Source organism: Emys orbicularis, chromosome 14 (genome assembly GCF_028017835.1).
Source record: "Emys orbicularis isolate rEmyOrb1 chromosome 14, rEmyOrb1.hap1, whole genome shotgun sequence".
Taxonomy (NCBI): Eukaryota; Metazoa; Chordata; order Testudines; family Emydidae; genus Emys; species Emys orbicularis.
The window spans coordinates 4,768,837-4,792,547 of record NC_088696.1 but is presented as its reverse complement, the minus strand read 5'-3'; the positions used below and the strand labels follow the sequence as shown (position 1 = coordinate 4,792,547).

At 55.1% G+C, this 23,711-nt stretch overlaps 1 protein-coding gene across 1 annotated transcript; it reads right to left on the bottom strand.

Moving 5' to 3' along the window:
- Positions 1–875: 875 nt before the first annotated feature.
- SNAI3 (snail family transcriptional repressor 3) lies at positions 876–6,618 on the bottom strand. The gene is made up of 3 exons (XM_065416712.1): positions 6,537–6,618; positions 4,369–4,986; positions 876–1,057 (listed from the first exon to the last, which is right to left on the bottom strand). The coding sequence occupies exons 1-3, from the start codon at positions 6,616–6,618 to the stop codon at positions 876–878; spliced, it is 882 nt and encodes a 293-aa protein (XP_065272784.1).
- Between the last annotated feature and the right edge of the window lie 17,093 nt (positions 6,619–23,711).

Here is a 23,711-nt window from a genome sequence, read left to right as displayed (position 1 = left end):
CCTGGCCCTTGCTAGGGCTTTGGGTGCTACTGCAATACAAATAACCCAATTGGATAAGTGCTGAGGCTGGGGAGAAGCACTAGGAGGACGCGTCACCAAGATGGAGCAGGAAGCAGTGAGAAGTCGCTGGCCCCGTGCTCTCATTGGGCAATAAGACAAGTTCACTTTGCAGGCTCTCGGTTTTATTTTTTATTAGACACCAGGCAATCAAACTGAACCCATGTGCGACAACAGATCCCACACTGGCAGCCACAGAGCAGGTGGGGAATGGACAGCTCCCACCGGCTGCTGGTGACAGGTCAGCGAGTTGCATTTGACGGCCCAGCCCCTAATGAGGGAGGTGGAGACTCTTGGATGCAAAGGATGGGAGAGAGGCAGAAATGAGGAGAGGTTATTCCTCCGGCGTGGCTCTGCTTGAAGCACCGTTCGGGCAGTCCCGCTGAACGGATGCAGACAAACGTACTTCCAGGCAGGTGAGCAGAGTGGATGCATGGAGCTTGGGGGTGATCCGGTTCACCCCTAGAGAGCCAGAGCTCAATGCATGGAGCTCAAAGCTAGTCTCCACTCCCCTTCCTCACGCGCACACTGAAGGACATTGCCTGCATGGAGAAAGAACCAAGTCATTCCTGCAATGAGTTTGCCAGGCCTCCAGCACCGCCCTCTGCAGAGCTGGTGTCATTCAGCTGAAGACACAAAGCTGGAAGATGGGTATAGATCTCCACCATCACCAGGAACCGGAGCCTTCTCCCATGCTAGCACACGTCCACCCGCACCCTCCACAGCGTGGCAGGATGCTGGAAGCTCCCACGGAGATGCCCAGGCCTACAGCGGGTTTCCTCGTTCCGACTGCTTGGTGCAGCCATGGGCAGTGGGCGTCAGGATGCAGGGCAGCAGCCAGCCTCCTCGTGCCGGGAGAGCAGAGACATCCGGGAGAAGGTCTTGGAGCAGCCCCGGCACTGGTACTTCTTGACGTCCGAGTGCGTCTGCAGGTGGGCGCGGAGGTTGGAGCGGTCGGCGAAGGCGCGGCTGCAGTGCGAGCAGCTGTAGGGCTTTTCTCCTGGGGGGGGGAGCAAAGGCAACACCGTCAGAGAGAACCACCCCCATGCAAGCAGCTCCCACTGGACAAGACACTGGGGCACAATCTTGGCTTGGCCGGGTCAGGGAGTGGGACCAGTCCCACGTCTGGTCTGGTTTGTACGGTTCTCCTGTGAGATCCAAGCAGCCTGGGGTCCCAGAAATAGCAGTAAGTTCCACACAACTCTCCTATCCTGGCTCCCCCTTGGAATCAGCGGGGTGCAGTGGCCAGGCCGAATGGCAGGCAATCGCCATGGGTTGTTAGGCGCTCAGGTGGGTTAGGGGGTTTCCAGGGAGCAGGAGGGAGGGAGCGTTGCGAGCATCCCAGCGGCTGCCCGGCCCACTGCACATTGTAACCAGGGGAACGCTCCGCTTCCCTGCCGTGCAGAAGGGGTCTGTACAGCAGGAAGAAAGAGAGGAGACTGGAGCCAGGTGGACAGACAGCCCAAGAGACCTGCAATCTCATTTCCAGCAGCTGACTGCACAAGTAAATTTCAGAAGCACTCCACCGTGGGGGGAGCAGAGGGAACATGGACTCCACAGCTGGAAGCCCTTCACCTGAGCATATAGTAGCAGCAGGGGTGGGACACAGCACCCTCGGGAGTCAGGATTTTGCGTTCCCTCCAAGCCAAGCCCGGTGACTTTTCCCAGCCACCCCCAGCCTCTGCTGTAGAAGCTGGCCCAGGCCAGACTGTTTGGCTTGAAATTCACAATGGAAGGACTCCCTGTCCAATCATAGAAGTTGGAGATAGAAAAGCCCCATCAGACTCTCTCCCCAGGGCCAGGCCCGGATCATTCCCCTCCCAGCACCATTTGCCAGCCATGGGGCTTACAACACTCTCCTGGGGAGAATATGGCACAGCCCAAGGCAGCTCACTGCCAGGTTTTCCCTGCTTCAGCCTAATCCACCCCACTACCACCCTTTGTTATCCCTCTATATACCACACTGAGTAGCCCCTCACTCCCTCTGCTCTGCTTAGCCAAGCTAGATGCATGCAGCTTTTTCAGTCTTTCCTTGTAAATCAGTCCTGCCAGGCCGCGGTTCGGTCACCCTTCTCAGAACTCCCTGCAATTTGTCCATATCGTCCTGTGATCCTGGTGCCCAGAACCAGGGACAATATTCCAGGTGCTGTGCCCAGAGCCCTGTACAAAGGAACCAGGACTGGCCCTGCTCCAGAGCCCAAGAGTCACGTTAGCCTTTTCTTTGCAACCGGATCATGTTGCCAACTCATGTCCGATCTGCTGTCTGCTTAAAGGGACACTGGTGAGTCAGCCTCCAGCTCTCCCCCCGCCTCTCTTGGATGTTTGCAACTGAGAAATGCGGAGACACAAACATCAGGTTATCACGCATCCTCTGCGGGAGCCCTGTTGCCGTGCTCAGCTCTGGGCTAGGTTCGTGCATGGGATATGGAGGGGGATATGTGCATCAGGCACTTGTATTTTGTTTCCTGTTTACCACCTCTATTTTAGGCGTGCAGGGAGTGGGGGGGGGGGGGGGGAAATCGCAAGTCTCCCACTTCGGAACAACCAGCTTTGTAACTGGATTTCTCGGCCTACATGGCATGAGCACATCCTATTACAAGAGGAACTTTCCCACAACAGCAAGCCTAGCATGAGATTGTTTAGGCAGAAGAAATGTACTAGACCAATGCTCCTCTGCCACTCTCTTTGCTGACAGCACTTAAATCTCCAAAGCACTTTATCAGCACTAACTAATCCTCACAACCCACCTGGAGATAGGGAAGTATTACCCATGTTTCACAATGGGGAAACTGAGGCACAAAGAGGCAACATGCCCAAGGCCATAGGAAGTGAGCCAAGAGGGGGCAAACCAAGACTGTAAAGGCACCACCACAATCTTACAATAAACACACCATGAGTAAATAGAATTAGGCCTAATCTGGATGGATTAGAGAACATCTTTTTAAAAGAATAGTGGAATTTCCCCTCCCTTCCCCTGATCTGTAATACCTAAGATTATTAAAACTGGAAGAATTCTCTTTTAGATCATTTACTTCTCACTAGTTGCATTTGCTCTGGATGTTGTTCTCATCTGGCAAAACGGAACAAGACTAGTCAGTCTGATTTTTGGTTACTTCGTTGCTAGTCAATTTGACCTGAGTTATCCGATTTCTAAGGGAATAGGTAGGAAATACTGCAAAAAATTCTACTAAAGAGGGACAATCAAATTAAATGGTGACAAAAATATTAGTTTTGCTAAAATCAGCTTTTATGAAACGTAAGCCCAGCAGAGCAAGATTTCCATACTTTAAAAAAATTCATTCCCATGAAAACAATTGGTTTTAAACATTCATCTGCAGTGTCTGTAACCCAGACATTACAGCACCAAGAGTCTGAAATTGAAACTCACAGGGGGAAAACTAAGTTCACTGAGTTTGCATTATCCAAACAAATAGAAATGCAAAGGGCAAACAAAGAGCAAAACAGGGCCAAGCAAATGGGATACTGAAGATCTACTCTAAGGGGTTAGATTCTTCTTCGGAGAAAGATCCTGGCATGATTTATGCACTTGTTTAATTTCCTGCATGCAGCAGAGCCATTGAAGCCAATGGGACTATTTGTGTGCATAAAGGTAACGTCTGTGCAGGATGCCTTAGGGCTGGTCTTCTTTGCACTGTGGGCTGGAGCTCGAACTCAAAGGTTGCCCCTACCCTGACTCCCATCCACACTTTAAACTCCACCAAGCTGGGCCACCACCAAGGGGGAGTTGAAGCTCCAGTGGGGATGCAGCCGCTCAGATTACAGCAACTCACCAACTGTGGTCCCTGGAGCGAGCAGTGAGAGGAGCTCAGGTGTACTAAGAGAAGCCCTTGGCCTGTAAACTCCTCAAGGCAGGGACCGCGGTATCCTGGTATCTGTACAGCACCTAACGCCAAAGGCTCACCCTGATCTTAATGGAGCCTTTAAGTGCTACTGGGATACAAATACAGTGTATTAGTGTCCCAGGTAGAGATGTTGGTCTGCAGCGTTTGATCTGTAAGCAGACAGTGCCCTTTTACTCTTGGGGTCTGCAAAAAATCTCTGTACAAAATACAAGCATTTTGAACCGAACTGGGCCTGGCAGGCTGTTTTGTGAGTGCCAAATTAAAAGGCGGATCCACCAGCAGATTAGCCATTTTCTACCAGCCCGCCCTCCGCTACTGCCCGCTACGCGCCTGCAAGCCACCTCGACCTGCTTGCGCCGGCAGCTGTGCAAAATGACTGGCCAAGCGGAGCCCGGTAAGCACATGAAAGGCACTTCCCTCCCTGGGCAGCCCCGGCGCTGCAGCCCACCTGTGTGTGTTCGGATATGTCCCTGGAGCAGCCAAGGCCTGGAGAAGGCTTTGCCGCAGATCTTGCAGACGCAGGGCAGCGTGTGGGTGCGGATGTGCATCTTGAGCGCCCCCAGGCTCCCATACTCCTTGTCACAGTACTTGCAGTTGAAATACTTCCTGGCCTGCAGCAGGCAGCGCTGTTGGCGGTGTTTGGCCAGCCCGGAGAAGGTGTGGTAGGACTTGTGGCAGTCAAAGCACTCAAATCTCTCCAAGGGCTCAGCTGCCCTGCCCCGTGCCCCTTGCAGTTTGTTCTGGGCTCCCCTGTCCCCCTCTGCTGGGCTCCCCGGGTCGGATGGCCTCCTTGGGGGCAGGCTGAGGACAGATGGCAGGTTGAGATTGTTCTGGTTGTCTTTGAGAGGGGTGCCCGGGGCTCGGCCCGTTAACGTGTCCACCAGGCTGATTTCCAGGTTGTGGGGGCTTGTGCTGGGAGTCCTTTTGGTATCACCATCCAGTGGGAGAGGCAAGGAGAAGCGGGCGAGGATGGAGCTGCTGTCCCAGGGCGTGGAAGGGGCGCTGTCATTCGGGATGAGGATGGGGAAGACCAGCCCCCCGCAGGAGTGGCACGCGCCATTGATTTCTGGGGAGAAGCAAGAGGCAGGTGAACACGAAACCGGGATGTTGCCTATTAGCTCCCACCCCCGTGCCCTGCGTGCACGCCTAGCCAGGAGCTGTGCTCCAGTGAGAACAGCAAGGCAGACGAGAGCTGAAGGCCAATTCGCTTGTGTCCATTAACCAAAGTCCTCTCCGCCTACACACTGCACACACCAGTCCCTGCACCAGGTCACTCCAACCCCCCCACCCCCTGCGGGTTTGTTTTGCTCAGACTGTGTGGAGAGAAACTGGGCAAAGGTTTGGGGCAGGGGCTGCTAATGGGGCAGTGCTATTGACCGTCTGGGGTCCGGGATGTTGGGCTGGCCCCAGCACTCCCTGCTAGCTCCCACTTCCACCAATCTAAGCCCCCCCCCATTCCCCTTTTCTAGGGATGGGAAGCCTCAGTGCAGACAGTCAGAGCCTTGTTCTACCTGATGGAAACAGGCCACCTTTCCTGCTGCCGCTGTCGCAGTCTCCTAGGTCCTGGCCCCGTGAACGGAGCTGGCTTGAGCAGTCGCGAAGGCTCCCACCTGGTGGCATTCTGCCCCAGCCTAGGGGCCCGTGCTGGGGGGACGGGCCAGGCCATCTATCTACGGGTGAATCGGGCCCGCCACGGTGCTCAGTGGAGTGCGCGGGACCTTCCAGGAGGTCCAAGAGGGAAGTTAATCACAACATGCCCAGTGTCAGCCCTTGTGCCTCCATCCTGGGGAGATTTCTGACACCCCCCCCCCTCCGGGGCCAAGTAGCCTATTGGAAATACTCCCGCCCCCCTCCTGCTGGACTCGGATGAGATGACAGCAGAGGGTCTAAGGATGGAGCTGGATTAGGGTCCCCCTGCCTGAAGCCCCCCCTATTAGGGGTGTCATACCAGTGCCCCAGTAGTGACAATCCAGGCGGCACTGCCTGCCCCCAGAGCCCCCACCACCACCTGCCCGCCCTGCTCTCCAGGAACGCGGACACCCCCGCCCCCCAGCCCGGTTTGCAAGAGAAGTGCTGCCCGCTCCGCTTCTCTCTGTGCGGTCCCACTGGGAGCCGCTCTCCGCAGCTCCCCCGGCGAAGGGGACCCAAGACCCCCTTGCAGAAGGAAGCGGGGTTACTTTGCAGTCGCAGCCCCAAACACTGCGGGGCCGGAGCCAGCCGCCAGGGCCGGGCCAAGCTACGCCCCGCAGCCCCAAGCGGGCGCCGCGCTGCCCTGTGCGGGGCAGGGGGGAGCTGACACCTGTCTCGTGTGAAGCTGGTTCCTGGGCCCCCCAGCGCCAGGGGCAGAGCCGGGCCGTCAGCCCCAGCGCCCGGGAACCGATGGGGCGGGGAGACCCCGGCCCGGGACTGCGCCCTGCCGGCAGGGCGCTGGGGGCAGGCTGCGAGGCACCTGCCGGCACCGGGAGCCTGCGCCCCGGGACAGCGCCCGCAGGAAGCCGGGAGCCCGAGGGCGCAGGGAAGTCACAGCCCGGCAGCAGGGTGACCCCAGCAGGACCCGCACCCCGGACGGGTCCCCGAGCCGGGAGTTCCCCTGGGTGCCCTGCCCCGGCCCCTCACCTTGCCGCCGCCGCGTCTCCAGCTGCCCGTAGTTGGGGACGCGGGTGCTGGAGGGTTTCTTCACCAGGAAGGAGCGCGGCATGGCCGGGCGGCAGCGGCTCTGGCCGGGACCCCGCCGGCAGGTGCCATAAGGCGCCCGGCTCATTAGCATGGGCCGCCCGCCGGGCCAACCGCAGGGCGAGGGGCGGGGCTTGGCCGCCTCCCCCGGGACCGGCCCCGTCACAGGTGCGGGGGGAGGGGGGCGACGTGCGGCGCTGCTCGCTCGCCCCCACATGCCCCGCCCGAGCACCCCCTAAACCGCCCCTCATTATCCCCCTACCCAGCCCTAACCACCCCCCACTCCCCTTACCCAGCCCTAACCACCCCCTCCCCTCCCCTCGCTCCTCCGTACCCCCACACCACCTCTGTTCCCCCGTATCCCCCTACCCAGCCCTAACCACCCCCCACTCCCCCTACCCAGACCTAACCACCCCCTCCCTTCCCCTCGCTCCTCCGTATCCCCACACCACCTCTGTTCCCCCGTATCCCCCTTACCCAGCCCTAACCACCCCCTCCCCTCCCCCCTCCGTACCCCACACCACCTCTGTTCCCCCGTATCCCCCTACCCAGCCCTAACCACCCCCTCCCTTCCCCTCGCTCCTCCGTATCCCCACACCACCTCTGTTCCCCCGTATCCCCCTTACCCAGCCCTAACCACCCCCTCCCCTCCCCCCTCCGTACCCCCACACCACCTCTGTTCCCCGTATCCCCCTACCCAGCCCTAACCACCCCCCACTCCCCTTACCCAGACCTAACCACCCCCTCCCCTCCCTCCTCCGTACCCCCACACCACCTCTGTTCCCCCGTATCCCCCTTACCCAGCCCTAACCACCCCCTCCCCTCCCCCCTCCGTACCCCCACACCACCTCTGTTCCCCGTATCCCCCTACCCAGCCCTAACCACCCCCCACTCCCCTTACCCAGACCTAACCACCCCTCCCCTCGCTCCTCTGTACCCCCACACCACCTCTGTTCCCCCGTATCCCCCTACCCAGCCCTAACCACCCCCTCCCCTCCCCTCGCTCCTCCGTACCCCCACACCACCTCTGTTCCCCCGTATCCCCCTACCCAGCCCTAACCACCCCCCACTCCCCCTACCCAGACCTAACCACCCCCTCCCCTCCCCTCGCTCCTCCGTACCCCCACAGCACCTCTGTTCCCCCGTATCCCTCTACCCAGCCCTAACCACCCCCCACTCCCCTTACCCAGCCCTAACCACCCCCTCCCCGCCCCTCGCTCCTCCGTACCCCCACACCACCTCTGTTCCCCGTATCCCCCTACCCAGCCCTAACCACCCCCACTCCCCTTACCCAGACCTAACCACCCCCTCCCCTCCTCTCGCTCCTCCGTACCCCCACACCACCTCTGTTCCCCCATATCCCCCTACCCAGCCCTAACCAACCCCCACTCCCCTTACCCAGACCTAACCACCCCTCCCCTCCCCTCACTCCTCCGTACCCCCACACCACCTCTGTGCCCCCGTATCCTCCCTACCCAGCCCTAACCACCCCCTCACTCTCCTTACCCAGACCTAACCACCCCCCTCCCCTCGCTCCTCCGTACCCCCACACCACCTCTGTTCCCCCGTATCCCCCTACCCAGCCCTAACCACCCCCCTCCCCTCGCTCCTCCGTACCCCCACACCACCTCTGTTCCCCTGTATCCTCCTACCTAGCCCTAACCACCCCCCACTTCCCTTACCCAGCCCTAACCACCCCCTCCCCTCCCCTCGCTCCTCCGTACCCCCACACCACCTCTGTTCACCCGTATCCCCCTACCCAGCCCTAACCACCCCCCACTCCCCTTACCCAGCCCTAACCACCCCCTCCCCTCCCTCCCCCCACACCACCTCTGTTCACCCGTATCCCCCTACCCAGCCCTAACCACCCCCCACTCCCCTTACCCAGCCCTAACCACCCCCTCCCCTCCCTCCTCCGTACCCCCACACCACCTCTGTTCACCTGTATCCCCCTACCCATCCCTAACCACCCCCCACTCCTCCTACCCAGACCTAACCACCCCCTCCCTTCCCCTCGCTCCTCCGTATCCCCACACCACCTCTGTTCCCCCTACCCAGCCCTAACCACCCCCCACTCCCCTTACCCAGACCTAACCAACCCCTCCCCTCCCTCCTCCGTACCCCCACACCACCTCTGTTCCCCCGTATCCCCCTACCCAGCCCTAACCACCCCCTCGCTCCTCCGTACCCCCGGCCCACACCACCTCTGCTCCCCCTACCCAGCCCTAACCACCCCTCCCCTCGCTCCTCCATACCCCCCACACCTCTGCTCCCCCCACTTCCCCCTACCCAGCCCTAACCACCCCTCCCCTCGTTCCTCCATATCCCCCCATACCACCTCTGCTCCCCCCACTCCCCGCTACCCAGCCCTAACCACCCCCACTCTCCTCGCTCCTCCGTACCCCCCCACACCATCCCCCTACACAGCCCTAACCACCCCCTCCCCTCGCTCCTCCGTACCCCCCCATACCATCCTCCTACCCAGCCCTAACCACCCCCACTCCCCTCACTCCTCTGTACCTGCCCATACCACCTCTGCTCCCCCCGTATCCTCCTACCCAGCCCTAACCACCCGCCTCGCTCCTCCATACCTACCCACACCACCTCTGCTCCCCCAGTATCCCCCTACCAAGCATGTACCGATTCACACACCCTACCTCCCCCCAGCACCCCCATAGACAGCCCTGACCTGCCAGGGCACCCAGCGTACCCCCTACACTACCCCAGCTCCTCCAGCACCCCTCCACACCACCCTGCTCCCCCCAGGGCACCCAGAATAACCCCCCCCCACACACACAGCCCCTGCTCCCCCCAGCACCCCTCTACACCACCCTGCTCACCCATACACAGCACTGACCCCCCAGGGAACCCAGAGTACCCCCTACACTACCCCTGCTCCACGCAGCACACCTCTAAACCACCCTGCTGCCCCCAGGGCACCCAGAACCCCCCCCCCACACACACACACACAGCCCCTGTTCCCCCCACACCCTCTAAACCACTCCTGCTCTCCCTCAGTATCCTCCTACACATCCCTAACCATCCCCCACTCCCCCTCTACACCACCTCTGCTCCCCCAGTATCCACACACACCACCCAGCGTGTCCCCATTCACACACCCTACTTCCCCCCAGCACTCCCCTGGCCCCCTCAGGACACACCCTACACTACCCCTGCTCCCCCAGCACCCCTCTACACCACCCTGCTCCCCCTACACAGCCCTGACCCTCACCACCACCTAGAGTACTCCCCTACACAACCCCTGCTCTCCCCTTGCCCCAGACACCACCCAAACCCCCACCGTACACATCCCCTGCTCCACTCACCATTTACCCCACACCTCCCAGCATACCCCCACATACCACCAGACTATCCCCAGCCACCACCCACAACCCCCCTGTACACAGCCCCTCCCCCCACCTTCTACCAACATGCATCCCCAACCCCCTCCTGCTCCCCCAACACAGCCAACCCTACACACAGTCCCTCCTATTCGCCCACACCTGGGCCACAAGCCACCCCCACCCTCGCCCCAGCACCCTCACCTCTCCCCATCACACAGCCCCCCCCCAGCCCTGCCTCAAACACACAGACCTCCCCGCCAAAGTAATCCAGCAGCCCCCCTGCAAAATACAGCCCCCCCCCGTCCTTCTGCACTCCTCCCTGGGCACTGCCAGCACAGCAAGGTTTGCACCTACCGTACACACTGCACCACACAGGGGTGGAAGGATTAGGAATAATGCAAGTGCAGACTGTCCGTGCCTCAGTTTCCCCCCACTGTAAAATCGGGATCAGACTTCTCCACTTCCCGAAGGTGGTGTAGGACACACCCATTAATGTAAGGACCTAGAGAGGGAGAGTTACAAGTACTGATACACACACGCATGCAAAGAGGGGTGGTCTGATCGTCTTGGGAGCCAAGAACTGGAGTCTAATCCCAGCTCTGCCCCTCACTCACTTTGCGACCTTGAGCCAGTCACTTCACCTCTGTCTCAATTTCCTCATCCATCTAACAAGGATAACCACCATTACCTCACCGGGAGACCTGAGGCGAACGGGATGTTTGGAGAATACTTTGAAGCAGCAGAGTGCGAGATAAGAGTTATTCTTCAATGTTATCAGAGCCCCAGACAGTGCGCCCACTCACCTGGCCATTGGGCCTCAGAAATCTTCCTGCCACACTTGCCAATAGCTAGAGATAATTTATGTTCTACCAGGGTCTTTGCGCCTTCCCGGCCTGTCTCCTCTTACACACGAACCCCTGGTGAAATCCAAAAGTTGAATTGGACGCACCCGTGATGGCTGCAGTTGCAGATCGGCATCACATTCTCCGAGGTTATAGGACGGCAGGCAGCAAGAGAAGCCAGGGCTGGGACAGAGCTTATTGCTTTCCTTCAGGCATCATTTCTATTTTATAGAGGGTCTTACACCACCCTCCTCCCCACAGCGTCTGGTACCTTTCACTAATGCATTCTGCGACAGCATTCACAGCTGGCCTGGGTTATGCAGGTCAGACTAGATCGGGGTGGCCAACCTGTGGCTCCGGAGCCACATGCGGCTCTTCAGAAGTTAATATGCGGCTCCTTGTATAGGCACCGATTCCGGGGCTGGAGCTACAGGCGCCAACTTCCCAATGTGCCAGGGGGTTCTCACTGTTCAACCCCTGGCTCTGCCACAGGCCCTGCCCCCGCTCCACCCCTTCCCGCCCCCTCCCCTGAGCCTGCCGTGCCCTCGCTCCTCCCCCTGCCCCTCCAGAGCCTCCTGCACGCCATGAAACAGCTGATCAGGAGGTGGGGGAGGGAGTGAGAGGCACTGATTGAAGGGGCTGCCAGTGGGCAGGAGGCACTGGGAGTGGGGGGGGGGCGGATGAGGGGCTGCTGACATATTACTGTGGCTCTTTGGCAACGTACATGGGTAAATTCTGGCTCCTTCTCAGGCTCAGGTTGGCCACCCCTGGACTAGATGATCACCAGAGTCTCTTCTGGCCTTGGACTCAATGAATCCGTCATGGGTGGTTCATGCTCTTGGTCTGGCCCTGGGGGAGAACCGGCTGTGCATTTAGTTTGGGCAGGGGGTTGGTTTTTTGAACAGGCACACTGCTCTGTGTTTGTCAGAGAAGGCGAGTAGAAGCAGCATGCCTGGCCCCTACAGCGGAAGGTGGGCAATAGTCTGTCTTAGCCCTTGAGAAAATGGTTCATTACCTTTATAGTGGCCCAGATTTTCTCTACCCATCATTGCAGCTATAAAACACAAGGAACTGCTTTACCACCACTACAGAAGTGCCCTGTCAAGCTGAAGGCAGAGGCTGCTCATTGTCTCAGCCTTGGCAGTGCCCATGTTTAACCACACACAGTTAGCCACCCCACCCTCAGGCCTCTCCTGCCCAGCAAGTCTCTGACAACTGCCTCTGCCAAGCACTTGCAGGTCTGGAGTGAAATCGGAGCCTGGAATTTGGAGTTGGTCGAGTCCTCCTGGGTCAGTCTGCCCTTCTCCCAGGGCAGGATTTCAGAGACGTTCGCCACGGACTCAAAAGCCCCCCCTCCGTGTGTGAAAACCCTTGTGTCACGAATCTAGGCTAGAAACTCTTCAGCGAGCCCCTGGCTGGTTCTGAACCAACAGAGCAAAGACCCCCAAACCTATCAGATTAGCAGGAAATGAGTGTTTATGACAATGACACACACAGCAAATATTGGCCAAGGCTGAAGGGACGGGAACTGCCCTGGCCCTAAGCCCTGTTCTCCGAAGGGGCAGGTGTACAGTGCGTGGGGAGGAAGGAGTACGCGGCGGCAGTGTCAAAGCCGGGAGAAGGGGGAGCACCGGAAGACAAGGGGGGAATCACAAGGGGTGCCCAGCAGAGACCAGTAAAGGCCTGAGGATTGGGCAGCAGCAAGGTGAAGAAAAGGGGGGGAAACTTCAGGCATCAGAGCGCTGGCAAAGGCTCAGAGCATGCAACCAAGGGCTGGAAAGGAGAGAGCAGAGCTGGAGAAAACGGTGGTTAAGCCCAGGCAGTAACCGAGCAGTTAATAGCTTTGGTCACCAAAGTAGTGGGTGCCGAACATGCCTAGCCCCTCTCTTAGCCCCTATGCTCCCCAGGGGGTCTGCACTTGGCCTTCCACACCTCAGGAGTGCCAGCAGAACTGAACACTGCAAGGCACCCAGCCAGGTGGATCAAATAGTGCTGTTCAGAGGCACCAGACAGTGGTACTGAAGCAGGAGGATTCAAATGCACCAGCAGCCAATGGCTCGGTGTCAGACAGCTATCGGACGCTCCCTGCTAGTTCCAGACTGGGCACCCCAATACCAGAGGAGTGTTTAGGCTAATAAGCCAATTGTGCTTCAACAGCATTTTCTATCAAGACTCTCCAAGCCCTTTGCAAACACTAGTGAATACAAGCTCACAAACCACCTGTAGGTTAGGAAATAGCCTCCCTTTTATAGCTAGGGGAAACTGAGGCAGCACTGTTAAATGGCTTGCCCGACGTCTCACAGCAAGTCCGTAGCAGAACAGAGCCCCCAGATTTCAAGTTCTGGTCCTGTACTTTAAACCTCAAGAACCTCGCTCTCCACAGGATAGCCAAGCCAGGTCCTGTGACGCTCAGGAAAGAACCCCTCCTGGAGTTTTGGAATTGCTAAAGCCAAGATAGCCCCCCAAAGACCCCATCCCACCGTGAGAAGTGGCTTAGTCAGTCCTACTTGGCTCTCTAGCCTAGCTCGCTGCATTTAAATAACTGCTGGTTCTGAGACTGTAGACCAAAAGTGCAAGCTAGGCTGCTTCCCACTCAGCCCCTTGCACACGCCAGCGACCCACGTGCAGGGGATCCTGAGCTGGTGTAACCCTCCTGCTAGGAGCCAAGGGACGGTATACAAGTTAACCGCAGATACTGCCTCTCAAATAGTGCACAACAGCACCCTGTCCAAAAAGCAGCTGGGAGCTCCTGGAAGCTGTGTCAGGAAACAGTGTGCCGGGCTCAGACAGACACCCCCCCCCCCTCCCCAGCAGTCTCTAGGCCCCAGAGCTGTGAAGGCCCTGTCAATACTACGGCCAGAGGCTGTGCTATTGTGAAAGATGGCTCAGCTGACATGGCTTTGCCCCATAGCTAATCACAGCAGGCCACTGGAAGTATTTACATCAAATTATGTCCCATCCACCCAGGGGCAAAGCCGTTTCTGGAAGCATAGACTGGGCCAGGCCATTGCAAAGGCATCTGCTGATTCTCTACTCACCGGGAGGCTCCGCAGCCCCTCCCTGCTTCGGCAGGTGAGACTGGTCTACACTACGACTTTAATTCGGATTTAGCTGCTTTAATTCGAATTAACGCTTGACCCATCCACACAACGAAGCCATTTAATTCGAATTAAAGAGCCCTTTAATTCGATTTCTGTACTCCTCCTCGACGAGAGGAGTAGCGTCAAAATCGGTATTGTTAATCCGAATTAAGGTTAGTGTGGCCGCAATTCGATGTTATTGGCAATTAGATGTTATTGGCTACCCACAATGCAACGCTCTGGAAATCGATGCTACTATGGTAGCTTGGACGCACACCACCGAATTAATGGTGCCTAGTGTGGCCGAATACATTCGAATTTATAAAATCGGTTTCCTAAATTCGAATTATATAAATTCGGATTAATCCTGTAGTGTAGACATACCTCCTGTAGTGAGGCAGCCGCCGCAAAGGAGCGGATCATGCTTATCCTGCACTCACCAGACTGGGAAGGGGAAACCCCAGGCTCCTGGCAGCCTAGACAATGGGTGGGGGAGGCCCCACATGGCAGACTGAATTAGCCCATCCTAGACAAAGGAGGGGGCAGCCCAAGAACAATGACAGTACGAAGCACCTTGACACCCCTGTTTAATGCTGCTTAACATCAGCAGGCATTTAAATGGGCTGAGAGATTAACGCTTCCTCAGCGCAGGGAGTACACTGCGGGCACCCCCAGGACTCTCCATTCCCACCCCTGCAGGCAGATTTCATCCTGCTTGGGTAGTTCTCCCCCGATTGGGGCACAGGTGCTGCTCCCACTCACCTGAGCCAGCCAGGGAAGCAGGGTCCCCCACTCTGGGAAGCAGAGACAGTCGGGCTACAGGGGAGAATGCCGCAGAAGTCTCTCAGCACCTGCCCTGCTCAGGACAGTGTTCAGAGTATCATGTTCTACAAAGGATGTTTCCAAGAATTGGGATTTTTAAAATCCTGAGAAATTGGAAGGGGATCAAGCACAGATCAACACCCCTCTCCCCGCGCTGGTGCTTACAATTAAGAAGATTTATAGGTGCTTTTCAAGCCCCATCTGGTTTGTGCTCTGGAGAACAGGAGCTCAGCAGTAACCTTGGAAAGGGGCTGCTGCTTCCCACCCACAAGGCGCAGCTTTGTAAGTGACTCTAGAAACATGGCCTGGAAAATGACCCGGGCATCTCATCATCCAGGCAGCGGTGCTAGAGAACTCCGGGCTCCAGCAGTGCTCGTCACCAAAAACCTTCAAGCACTTTATAAGATGGTGAGAAGGTATTACCCTCCTCATTTTATCGACTTAAGGCCTGATCTACACTTAAAACTTAGATGGACCTAGCGATGTTGCTCTGGGTTGTGAGAAATTTCATGCCTGGAGTAAGTCAACTTAACCCCCGGTGTAGCTGAGGCTAGGCTAGGCTGATGGAAGAATTCCTCCATCGACCTAGCTATGGTCTCTTGGAGAGGTGGATTAACTATATTGATGGAAAACCTGATTCCGCTGATGTAGGAAGCATCTATGCTATGGTGCTGCAGCTGTGCCCCTGCCGTGTAGACGTGGCCTGAGACACTGAGGCCTGAGAGGTTAAGTGACTTGACTGAGGTTACACAAGAAGTCAGTGACAGAGCGGGAAATACAACTCAAGTTCCCAACTTCCAATCCCATCTCTCACCCAGCGAGCCTCTCCAACTGTCTGTCTCCATAGCAATCCCCCCCCGTTTCAGAGCAGCATCTTAGCTGTTGACAGCGTAAGACGGCATTGGGGGCACTGATACGCACACAGCCTGCATTTGGAAAGGTGTGCTAGTGTACGTACAGCACCTAGCACCCTGGAGTCCAGGTCTGTGACTAGGCTCTTAGATATTACAGCAATACAAAAATCAATCAATAATGGCCAATATCAAATCCTGCACTGCGGCCTTCTCTGAGGGAGCTGCCCGGCGAGCTCACCTTGAAGAACAATACAATGCTTCGGCAAACTCACCTTTCTAGCTTGGCACCACCTTCATGGCTTCATACCAGATGACCCTTCGCGGGTCAGCGCAAGCGCCGCTCCTGTCCTCAGTTCCGCAGCAGATTTTGGACCTGAGAGCGAGAATTATTCCACACGAGCCTGCTGAGCGCCATCCTTTGGAGATGGCCTGAGGTCCAGTCGAGAGGCCACTGGGCAACTGCTATATGCAATTCAGGCAACAAACCACTTTGCTCTGGTAGATGGGCATTGCGAGGTGCTCTGTAGCTTCTGAACCGGATTCACGGACAGTGACTATTCCTTAGTGCAGCTGCAAGGAGAGGGGGACAGGTGCCGGGTTCAGATTACCCACTAGCCCCAGCTTCCTTGTTGACTTGTCCATCTGTGGCAAGATCTCCAGCAATTCTAGGGGGCCTAGTGTCATTTAGTGACCACCACCCGGCAAAGGCGAGGGTCTGTGTGTGCAGAATAGTTGGGGTATTTTGTATGATTTATTATACTTGTATTTCAATATAAACGCACTTTAAAAATACTCTCCCTCTAGCATCTAAAAGGCATAAATGAGCCATGAAATCATGTAACCCTTTGAAGTCAAAAGCAGACACGACCATGCATACACGATGGGGAGGTGAGATTGGACTGTAGCCAGAGCGGGTCACAGAAATCTCCTGGCATTGCCTGGTATTTGGAACTTGTCCCATAATGCAAGGAAGGGACCAAGAGAACCATATTCTCCTCAATAGCCCTTGGGGGTATGTCAGTCACACCGGCGGCTAGAGGAGGGGTCCTGGAACCGTGGGCAGCCATTGCTACTAAAGCAGCTCCCAAAGCATCCATGGAGGGAGCTCCAGACTAGCCAGCGAGCTGGGCCAAGTACAACAGGGAATACAGACATGCAACCCTGCCTATGGGGTACAGTCTTTTTATAGCCTGTAGACAGCAGCCCATCTCTGGTCCTGTGGAAATAATCAAAGGCTGCTATTCAGTCTGACATTCAAATCCAGTGCCGGCCCATGGCACTTCAGCAGCCAGAGTCGTTACCTGCTAGCCCAGTTAATGCAGCAGGAGAGCAGTTACCCAACCCACGCTCCAACCCCCCCCCCCCCCCCCCCCAGCAGGCAGGACTGTGGAGAAGTCAGCACACAGCTAGAGCACTATGGAATGTTCAACCCAGGCATGGCTATGGGAGGGGAAAAAATCCCCATCCCAATTTCTAGGGCCTTGGAGATACCCAGGATTCCCAAAGCCAGGAGCCTCCCACCCTGTCCCAATCTTCCAAGGCATGGCCACCCCCTTGCTTCCACTATCCATTCACAACAGCACGGAGACGCTAATCACAGAGTAATAGACGTCCTAGAGCTTTGGCAGAGGGTTACAGAGCTCCATAAACCTATGCCGTGCATTAGGCTCCTGCTCTCGAGAGCGAAGCTGTGTCATTAACCTGTAAAAAAGCATCCCCTTTGCTTTCAGCAATGGATTGCTGAGAGCAGATGGGAGCAGTCGGCTCAGAAAGTGCATCGCTTTGTGTAAGATTTCAGGTTGCTAGGAGTAGGGGGCACTTTTTGCCCTGCCGGCCAACTGCTCAGTGTGTTGCAGGAGAAGCTGTCCGAGCTCGCTGGAACTGCATTCCCTGTACAGAATTTTGTCACTGGACTTTTCCTACAGCTCAGCAATTCTTGTGCAAGCATGAGGCATGGGGGAATTCACCTCGCGATGCAAAACAGTTATGAACAGTGCAGCCAAATTAGGCCACTTGAGGAGCAAAAGGCAGGCTCTGAAGAAAGACAGTAGTTATGATCACCCTTCTTTGGGTTTTTGTTTTAAATCCACACTTAACTCCACTGTTGACAGAGGTGAGACAGAGATAAGGTTTTAACTGCTCTGTGTCAGCCAGATAAGCAGCAGCCAGTGCATTGTTGGAGACTTGATACAGCGGCCTATCTAGCAGAGGGCACTGGAAATACAAGATTGAGGATGATGAAACCTTGTCTGCCAGATACTTGACAGGCACCACAGTGCTCAGCAGTAGTTAATGAGTCAGTGGACGAGGTCATAAAGATCAGCCCAGCGTCTCCCTTTCCAAACAAAGACAGCTGATTCCATTCAGCACTTGTTGCCCTATCTCGGTGGGCTTTGCCTCGGTATACCTGCTTCTGCTCCAGGCTCATGGTGCTTCAGAGCAGAGACAGGTTAGACACCTGTAGCTGTGTCCTGGAGGGGATCAGCCACGCTTGTCCAATGCAACGGGCAGGCTCAAAGCGTCTGGAATGGCCATAAAAAAAAAGACAAGTTCATATGCTACTAAAATTCATTCAGCTCTCTACTCCCCCCCTCCTAGCTGCTAATCGCCAGTCTGGAGTCCCATCCCTGGGCAGAAAGGAAGAGCCAAGAATATCCTGAAGAGGACCGAACTGTAGTTAGCAGCAAGGTGTCCGAACGAAGCGTTTACACATACATTGAGATTTAGACTGGACTGTGCTCATCTCCATGGCATGCACATAACTGCATTAATAAGAGATTCAAACACGTAAGTCGGAGGATGAGGAGTGTGGGAGGGGAAACAGACCCACTAAAGGTCTACTGCGGGGGGGGGGGGGGGGGATCTGTTCCCTTGAGCTGACACTGTTACCCCAATTTGTCCCAAGCTCCCAAGAGATTTCAGCCCGACACCAATGGATGAAACTGCATTTATTGAGAAAAAATGGTTTGCTACAAATACATCATTGATTTTTCTTCAAAAAACAGTATGTCTCGTTAAAAGTTCTATTCATATGCAAAATAGTCACAACACCACATTGAACAGCATGACCATCACCAATGCCAAACCCGACAGAGAACACTCAACATGGGGGACTCCTCTGCCTACACCCAGAACCGTGGGCCCGACAGTCCCACACCTCCAGCAGAATCAGGAGTTCAAGGGGAAGAAGTCTTGTGATTTGCTGCGACACGTGGAATTCTGAGTGTAAACCCCTTTCATTTATGTTATTACACATAACTGATGCAAAGGAAGCATAGTAAATATCCACTTAGCACATATGTGGGGCTTTTCATCCATAGGCCTTAAAGTGCTTTACAAAAGCAGGTATCATTGCCCCCGCTATAGAGCTGGGGAAACTGAGGCACAGAGAAGTGGCTTGTTGAAGATCATACAGGATGGCTGTGGCAGAGCCGGGGATGAAACTCAGGCCTCAACTCCCAGCCCCAGAAGTCTATCCACACAGCCATGCTGCCTCTCTAGCATCTGTTGCACCTTCCCCTTCCCCATCTCCAGGGCAAAGCTTGGGCCAATAAATGCTGCCATTCATTATTTATACAACAATGCCCCCCCCCCCCCACCCCTCTTCCGGGCAAAGTCCCCTTTGGAAGGAGCTAAGAAGTGGCACAGACTTGCCCACAAAGCAGCACGAGCTCTTTATACATGGGACCCAACAGTACAGGCCAGGGGCAGTGATCCGGATACTGCACTGGCATAAACAGGAAACCCAGACCCTTCCCAGGTTGTATATCAACTCCTTTCTTCCTGGAGAGAGCATATATTGCAAGGAGGTACCATCATCTTCAGGAAATCCAGTTAGCGGTCCCCAGGGTTAAAGAGCAGCGACCAGCTAGGAAGAAAGGCCCCCTGGCTCACTGAGGATATGGTTTTGTTCATGTCTCCCAGGTGGCCCCACATGGCTAACTCCCAACTCAGGAAACTCCTCCGAGCAGCTGGTCTCTGCTAAGTGTTTGCCCTTTGCTCATGTGTTGTAGGGATGACTGCAGGTTCCTCGGGGTGAGGGGGTGGGACAGCTAGCCACTCAGGAGCAAACATGCTTTGCAATATTTTCTGTTACAGGGTTTTTTCCGCCTCAGTCTAAATAGTATTACTAGAGCGTGAGCCTAAAACTTGGATAACAGGGTGCAGGGAAGTACCTTGGTTAAGCCCCGAAATTGCACTCTTCAAACTAGGAATGTGGAACAAAGTTTTCAAGAGAGCCTGAGTCCCATCAAAAGTCAATGGCACTGCTGAAAGTTCTCTCAAGCTCCAGTCAGACACGAAGCAATCCTGGGAGAGGATGGCTTCTGGACTAGAAGGCAGCCACCTCCTAGGTCTCAGTGTGGTTGAAGAACGCCAACCCACTCCCTCCCCTGCCTGGATTTTGGGTGAGAAGCGAAGACATTCACAACAAACAGACTCGGTACGGATCAGTGTTTAAAGGTTAAGATGGACCCAGAATGGGAATGAGTGAACTTAAACATAGGCCTTTTAAGGGCTGGGCTCCTGAGCGTTGTACTGATCCACCGAGTACTAGCTGAGACACGCTGTGCTTGCACAGGGAGTTCCTCAGTCACCCACCCTGGAGATTCTCCCAAGCGGCAGCTGCTATTTCAGCCGAACAACGCACGGTGACTTGATGTGCCCAGTTAGCAACCTTTGGCTGAGACATTCCATCAAGGGCCCATCTGCTTTGAAGAGTTTTTCCACAACTCCAAAATCCTGGCCAGCATTCTCCCTCAACATTTGGGCAACTGCTGAGGGCAGATCAGCTGCAGCCCCTGCCAATGTTTCACTCACTTCAGTGGGAAGAGCTTTAGGACACCTGTAGTATGAAAGGTGCCTCAAACCCAAAGTCATCCATGAAGCTATCCCATATGAAAAAACCCTTTTCTATTGCCGGCTGCAGTGCTGTGCGCTGCATGTCTGAGAGCCATATGCCACTGACATTCATGTACTCAATAGCATCGCTGTGTATTTTACCTGGAAATATCGACATAGTATACTGCACACCAGCACGCATTGAAAGACGGCCTTGCTCCAGCACAGTTCCCTCGTTTAGCAAGTCCAGATTAGCCAGCTGGAAACGAACAGCTATTTTGAGCACAGAGTGAATGATTTACAAACATCACCACATTGCTTAGGTAAAGAGATCTGAACGATTGTACAGCTGAAAAATGAACTGTGCTTGCTGACACTCAGCTGATTTTGAAAGGTGACATTTCCCATTTCTATAGCACCTTTCATACGAGGATCCCCTAGCACTTTACAGAGGTGGGCATCCCCCCCAAATAATCCCTAAAGTGGGTATTGCTCAGGTAGGGAAACTGAGGCACGAAGATTAAGCGACTTGCCCCAGGTCACCCAGCTAGTGAGTGGAGTAGTAGAGACAGACTCGAGTGTCTTGGCGTGCAGGTCCCTGCTCTAACCACTAATCCCTGCTGCCTCAAAAGTGCAATTGAACCTATGGCAAACAAGACTTCTACATTAGCACATGAGTATTTCTTGCATGACAGCACACATTCCAGAGACATTTACACATTTCATTGTAAGAGGCGCATGGCTTCGGCTTTTTCCAACGGCATCTCAAGTGTAATGACAAAATGCAGCACTTAAGAGGTACACTAGACAGGCTTCCCCTAGCAAGCGTGTAATTGTTGCTCCCCCTAGAGGATTCTGCTTGTTATAACAAGACCGCAAACAATACAAAGACAGGAACAAACTCCATGCTAGGAACAGAAGTTAAGGCAATTTGTCAGCGGGCAGGTTGGGGTGAGACAGGGCTAGAGAAAGTTAACAAGGTTTCTGGGTTCGGATTCTTCCTCATCACACTGGCTAACTCATTGCCGTTCCTGTTCCCAGCGCGAGGTTTGCGTTTCACAGTGCTGAGCCACCACTTTGAACAGAGATCAAGCACATCCACCCTCAAGCCATAAGTAAAATATTCCTCCTGCCAAAACTCATTTTCTGTTAGACACAATTTACATTAAGACAAGACTCAGAGACACCCTCCCCACTCCCCATGCCTTGAAAGCCAGTGGAAAACTGGACCCCATTCGATATAGTACATTAAAAGAGTAGAAAAGTTAGGTAGGTTTATTAAAGCTTACATACTTTAAAGGAATGTAAGCTCTGCAGCTTAATGCTGCTGGAAGAGAAATGGGAACAGATGAGATCGGACGTCTGTGACGTCTCATTTGAGAAGGAAAGCCCTCTGGATTATATTTCCGCTGCCCTCTTTACGTTCCACCCACAGCAGTACAGATTCAAACCCAGGACAAAACAGCCTGCTGGCAGATGGCTGGGTTTTAAGGCTAGACAGACAAAACCTCCTTCCCCAACCCATCCCAACTAAGCGAAGCAAAACAAGCAAGGTTAACAGCACTGTACTGTGGAGTTTCCCTGTCCGATCTCATCTTACATTCAAAGGCAGTGATTTGGGGGCAGTCTCCATCAGTCCCTGGGTTTGCAGTAGGGAATTGCATTCAGTTACGTTGATGGGTAACCCACTTACAAACTAAGCTTCAAGCTTGGAGCGAAGCGGCTACTGAGATGTTTAAAATATCACCCCCAAGACAATTTGGCATGGCCGGGGACCTGCTCGCAGCGACGGTGCGGTGCCAGATGGTGAGTATCATGCAGCCAGAGCAATGCTGAAAGGAAGGTCTGCACAAGCCAGCTCCCAAACGCCAGGAGATTAGCTAGCTGCCATGCACCCCCTGAGAGTCCACAGGCGTCAGTGCGAAGTCGTACTTCCACCTAACACAGCACCCCATCCCTAAGAGGGAATGCACCAGTGCTAGGTGCCTGCCAATTGGTCCCAGACTATCAAAGTGAGGTGCAAGTAGGTGGCGTTCTAGCATGCTGGGAGGTGGCAGCTGCTTTGCAACGAAGGAAAAAGGAGTCAGTGGGCAAAACCAGCGGCAAGCAGAGCCACTCAGCTCTTCTGGAGAAAGGTTTAACCGTGTGTGCTAGAGCAAAGGGCGAAGGGTGATAAATAAGGGTTTGGAGATGGAGATCCCACCTAAGAAAATGAGGGGATCCCTCCACAAGGTACCACAGCGCCAGGTGGCCTCCTTCAGCCAGCGTGCTAGAGATTAGACCACCATAAGCCAGGGACTTTAGTAGCAGAATGTGTCCATATTGGGAGACCAAGAGCTGGAAGGTCAGCAAGCTGCAATGCTCCTTCCCTTGGGTGGGGTTATAGGACAGCTTCCTGCACTGCTGCAGATGGAAGGACTTGAGATAGGTCAGGTGGCAAATAACAAAGGTCACAGGATAAAAGAGCAAATGGAGAACAAAAAAGCAATCCAGTGATGAGACCGATTTGAACTGTGATGGGAAAGGACAGGAACCAGGCACAGAGCCAGAAAGCAAAACGGCTAAAGCAAGAACAGCGAGAAAGATGGAGGAAAGGTCCCCTTCCAAGAGGCCAACACATGGCCACCAGCCACCCAACCCCTCATGCTTGGACAAGTTTAATGGCCTGCGTTACATAGGTCAGACTAGAGGTTCTAGTGGCCTCTTCTGGCTTGAAACACCCTGAATGTGAAAGTGCAGCATCACCCAAACACCCATGGGATGAGCGAATCGCAGCACCTGATGAATCCTGCCCCTTCACATTTCACAACAGGTTGCGAGTGGACAAGGTATCTATTGCTGGGTTGTGTTCCTAACCAGGACTGCCCCTCCCAGGGCACTGGAGGAGAGAAGCTCCCAGCTCCCTAGAAAAGGCGGGTGCTGGGTTCCAGCTTGCTAAGAAGGACCGTACGTGATTTACCCGTTTTGGCTTTATAGCTAGGGAGGCTATAGGATGTCTCTTAGCAGACGGGAAATGAAATGGTCCTAGGTGGATTTTGCCCTGCCTCCCACAGGGCTCTTCCCCAGAGCTCATCAACAGAGGGGCTGGGGGATACCAGCCAGGAACTTTGTTTTGTGCTGTGGAGTAGGATGTCCAGTCCCTACAGAAAGGAGGATCCAGCAATGGGGATCCCAGAGGTCAGTTAGGATGGGAACTGGCCCACTGACAAGCGGCCAGTTCTCCTTGGCTGGGAAGAAAGGGGCTGTGTGCAGCATCAGTCTGAGGCTTGGCATCTAAGGTAGGGAACATCAGGGCTCAAGTCAGTACAAGGAGGTGGTTTAAACCAGTATTACATAG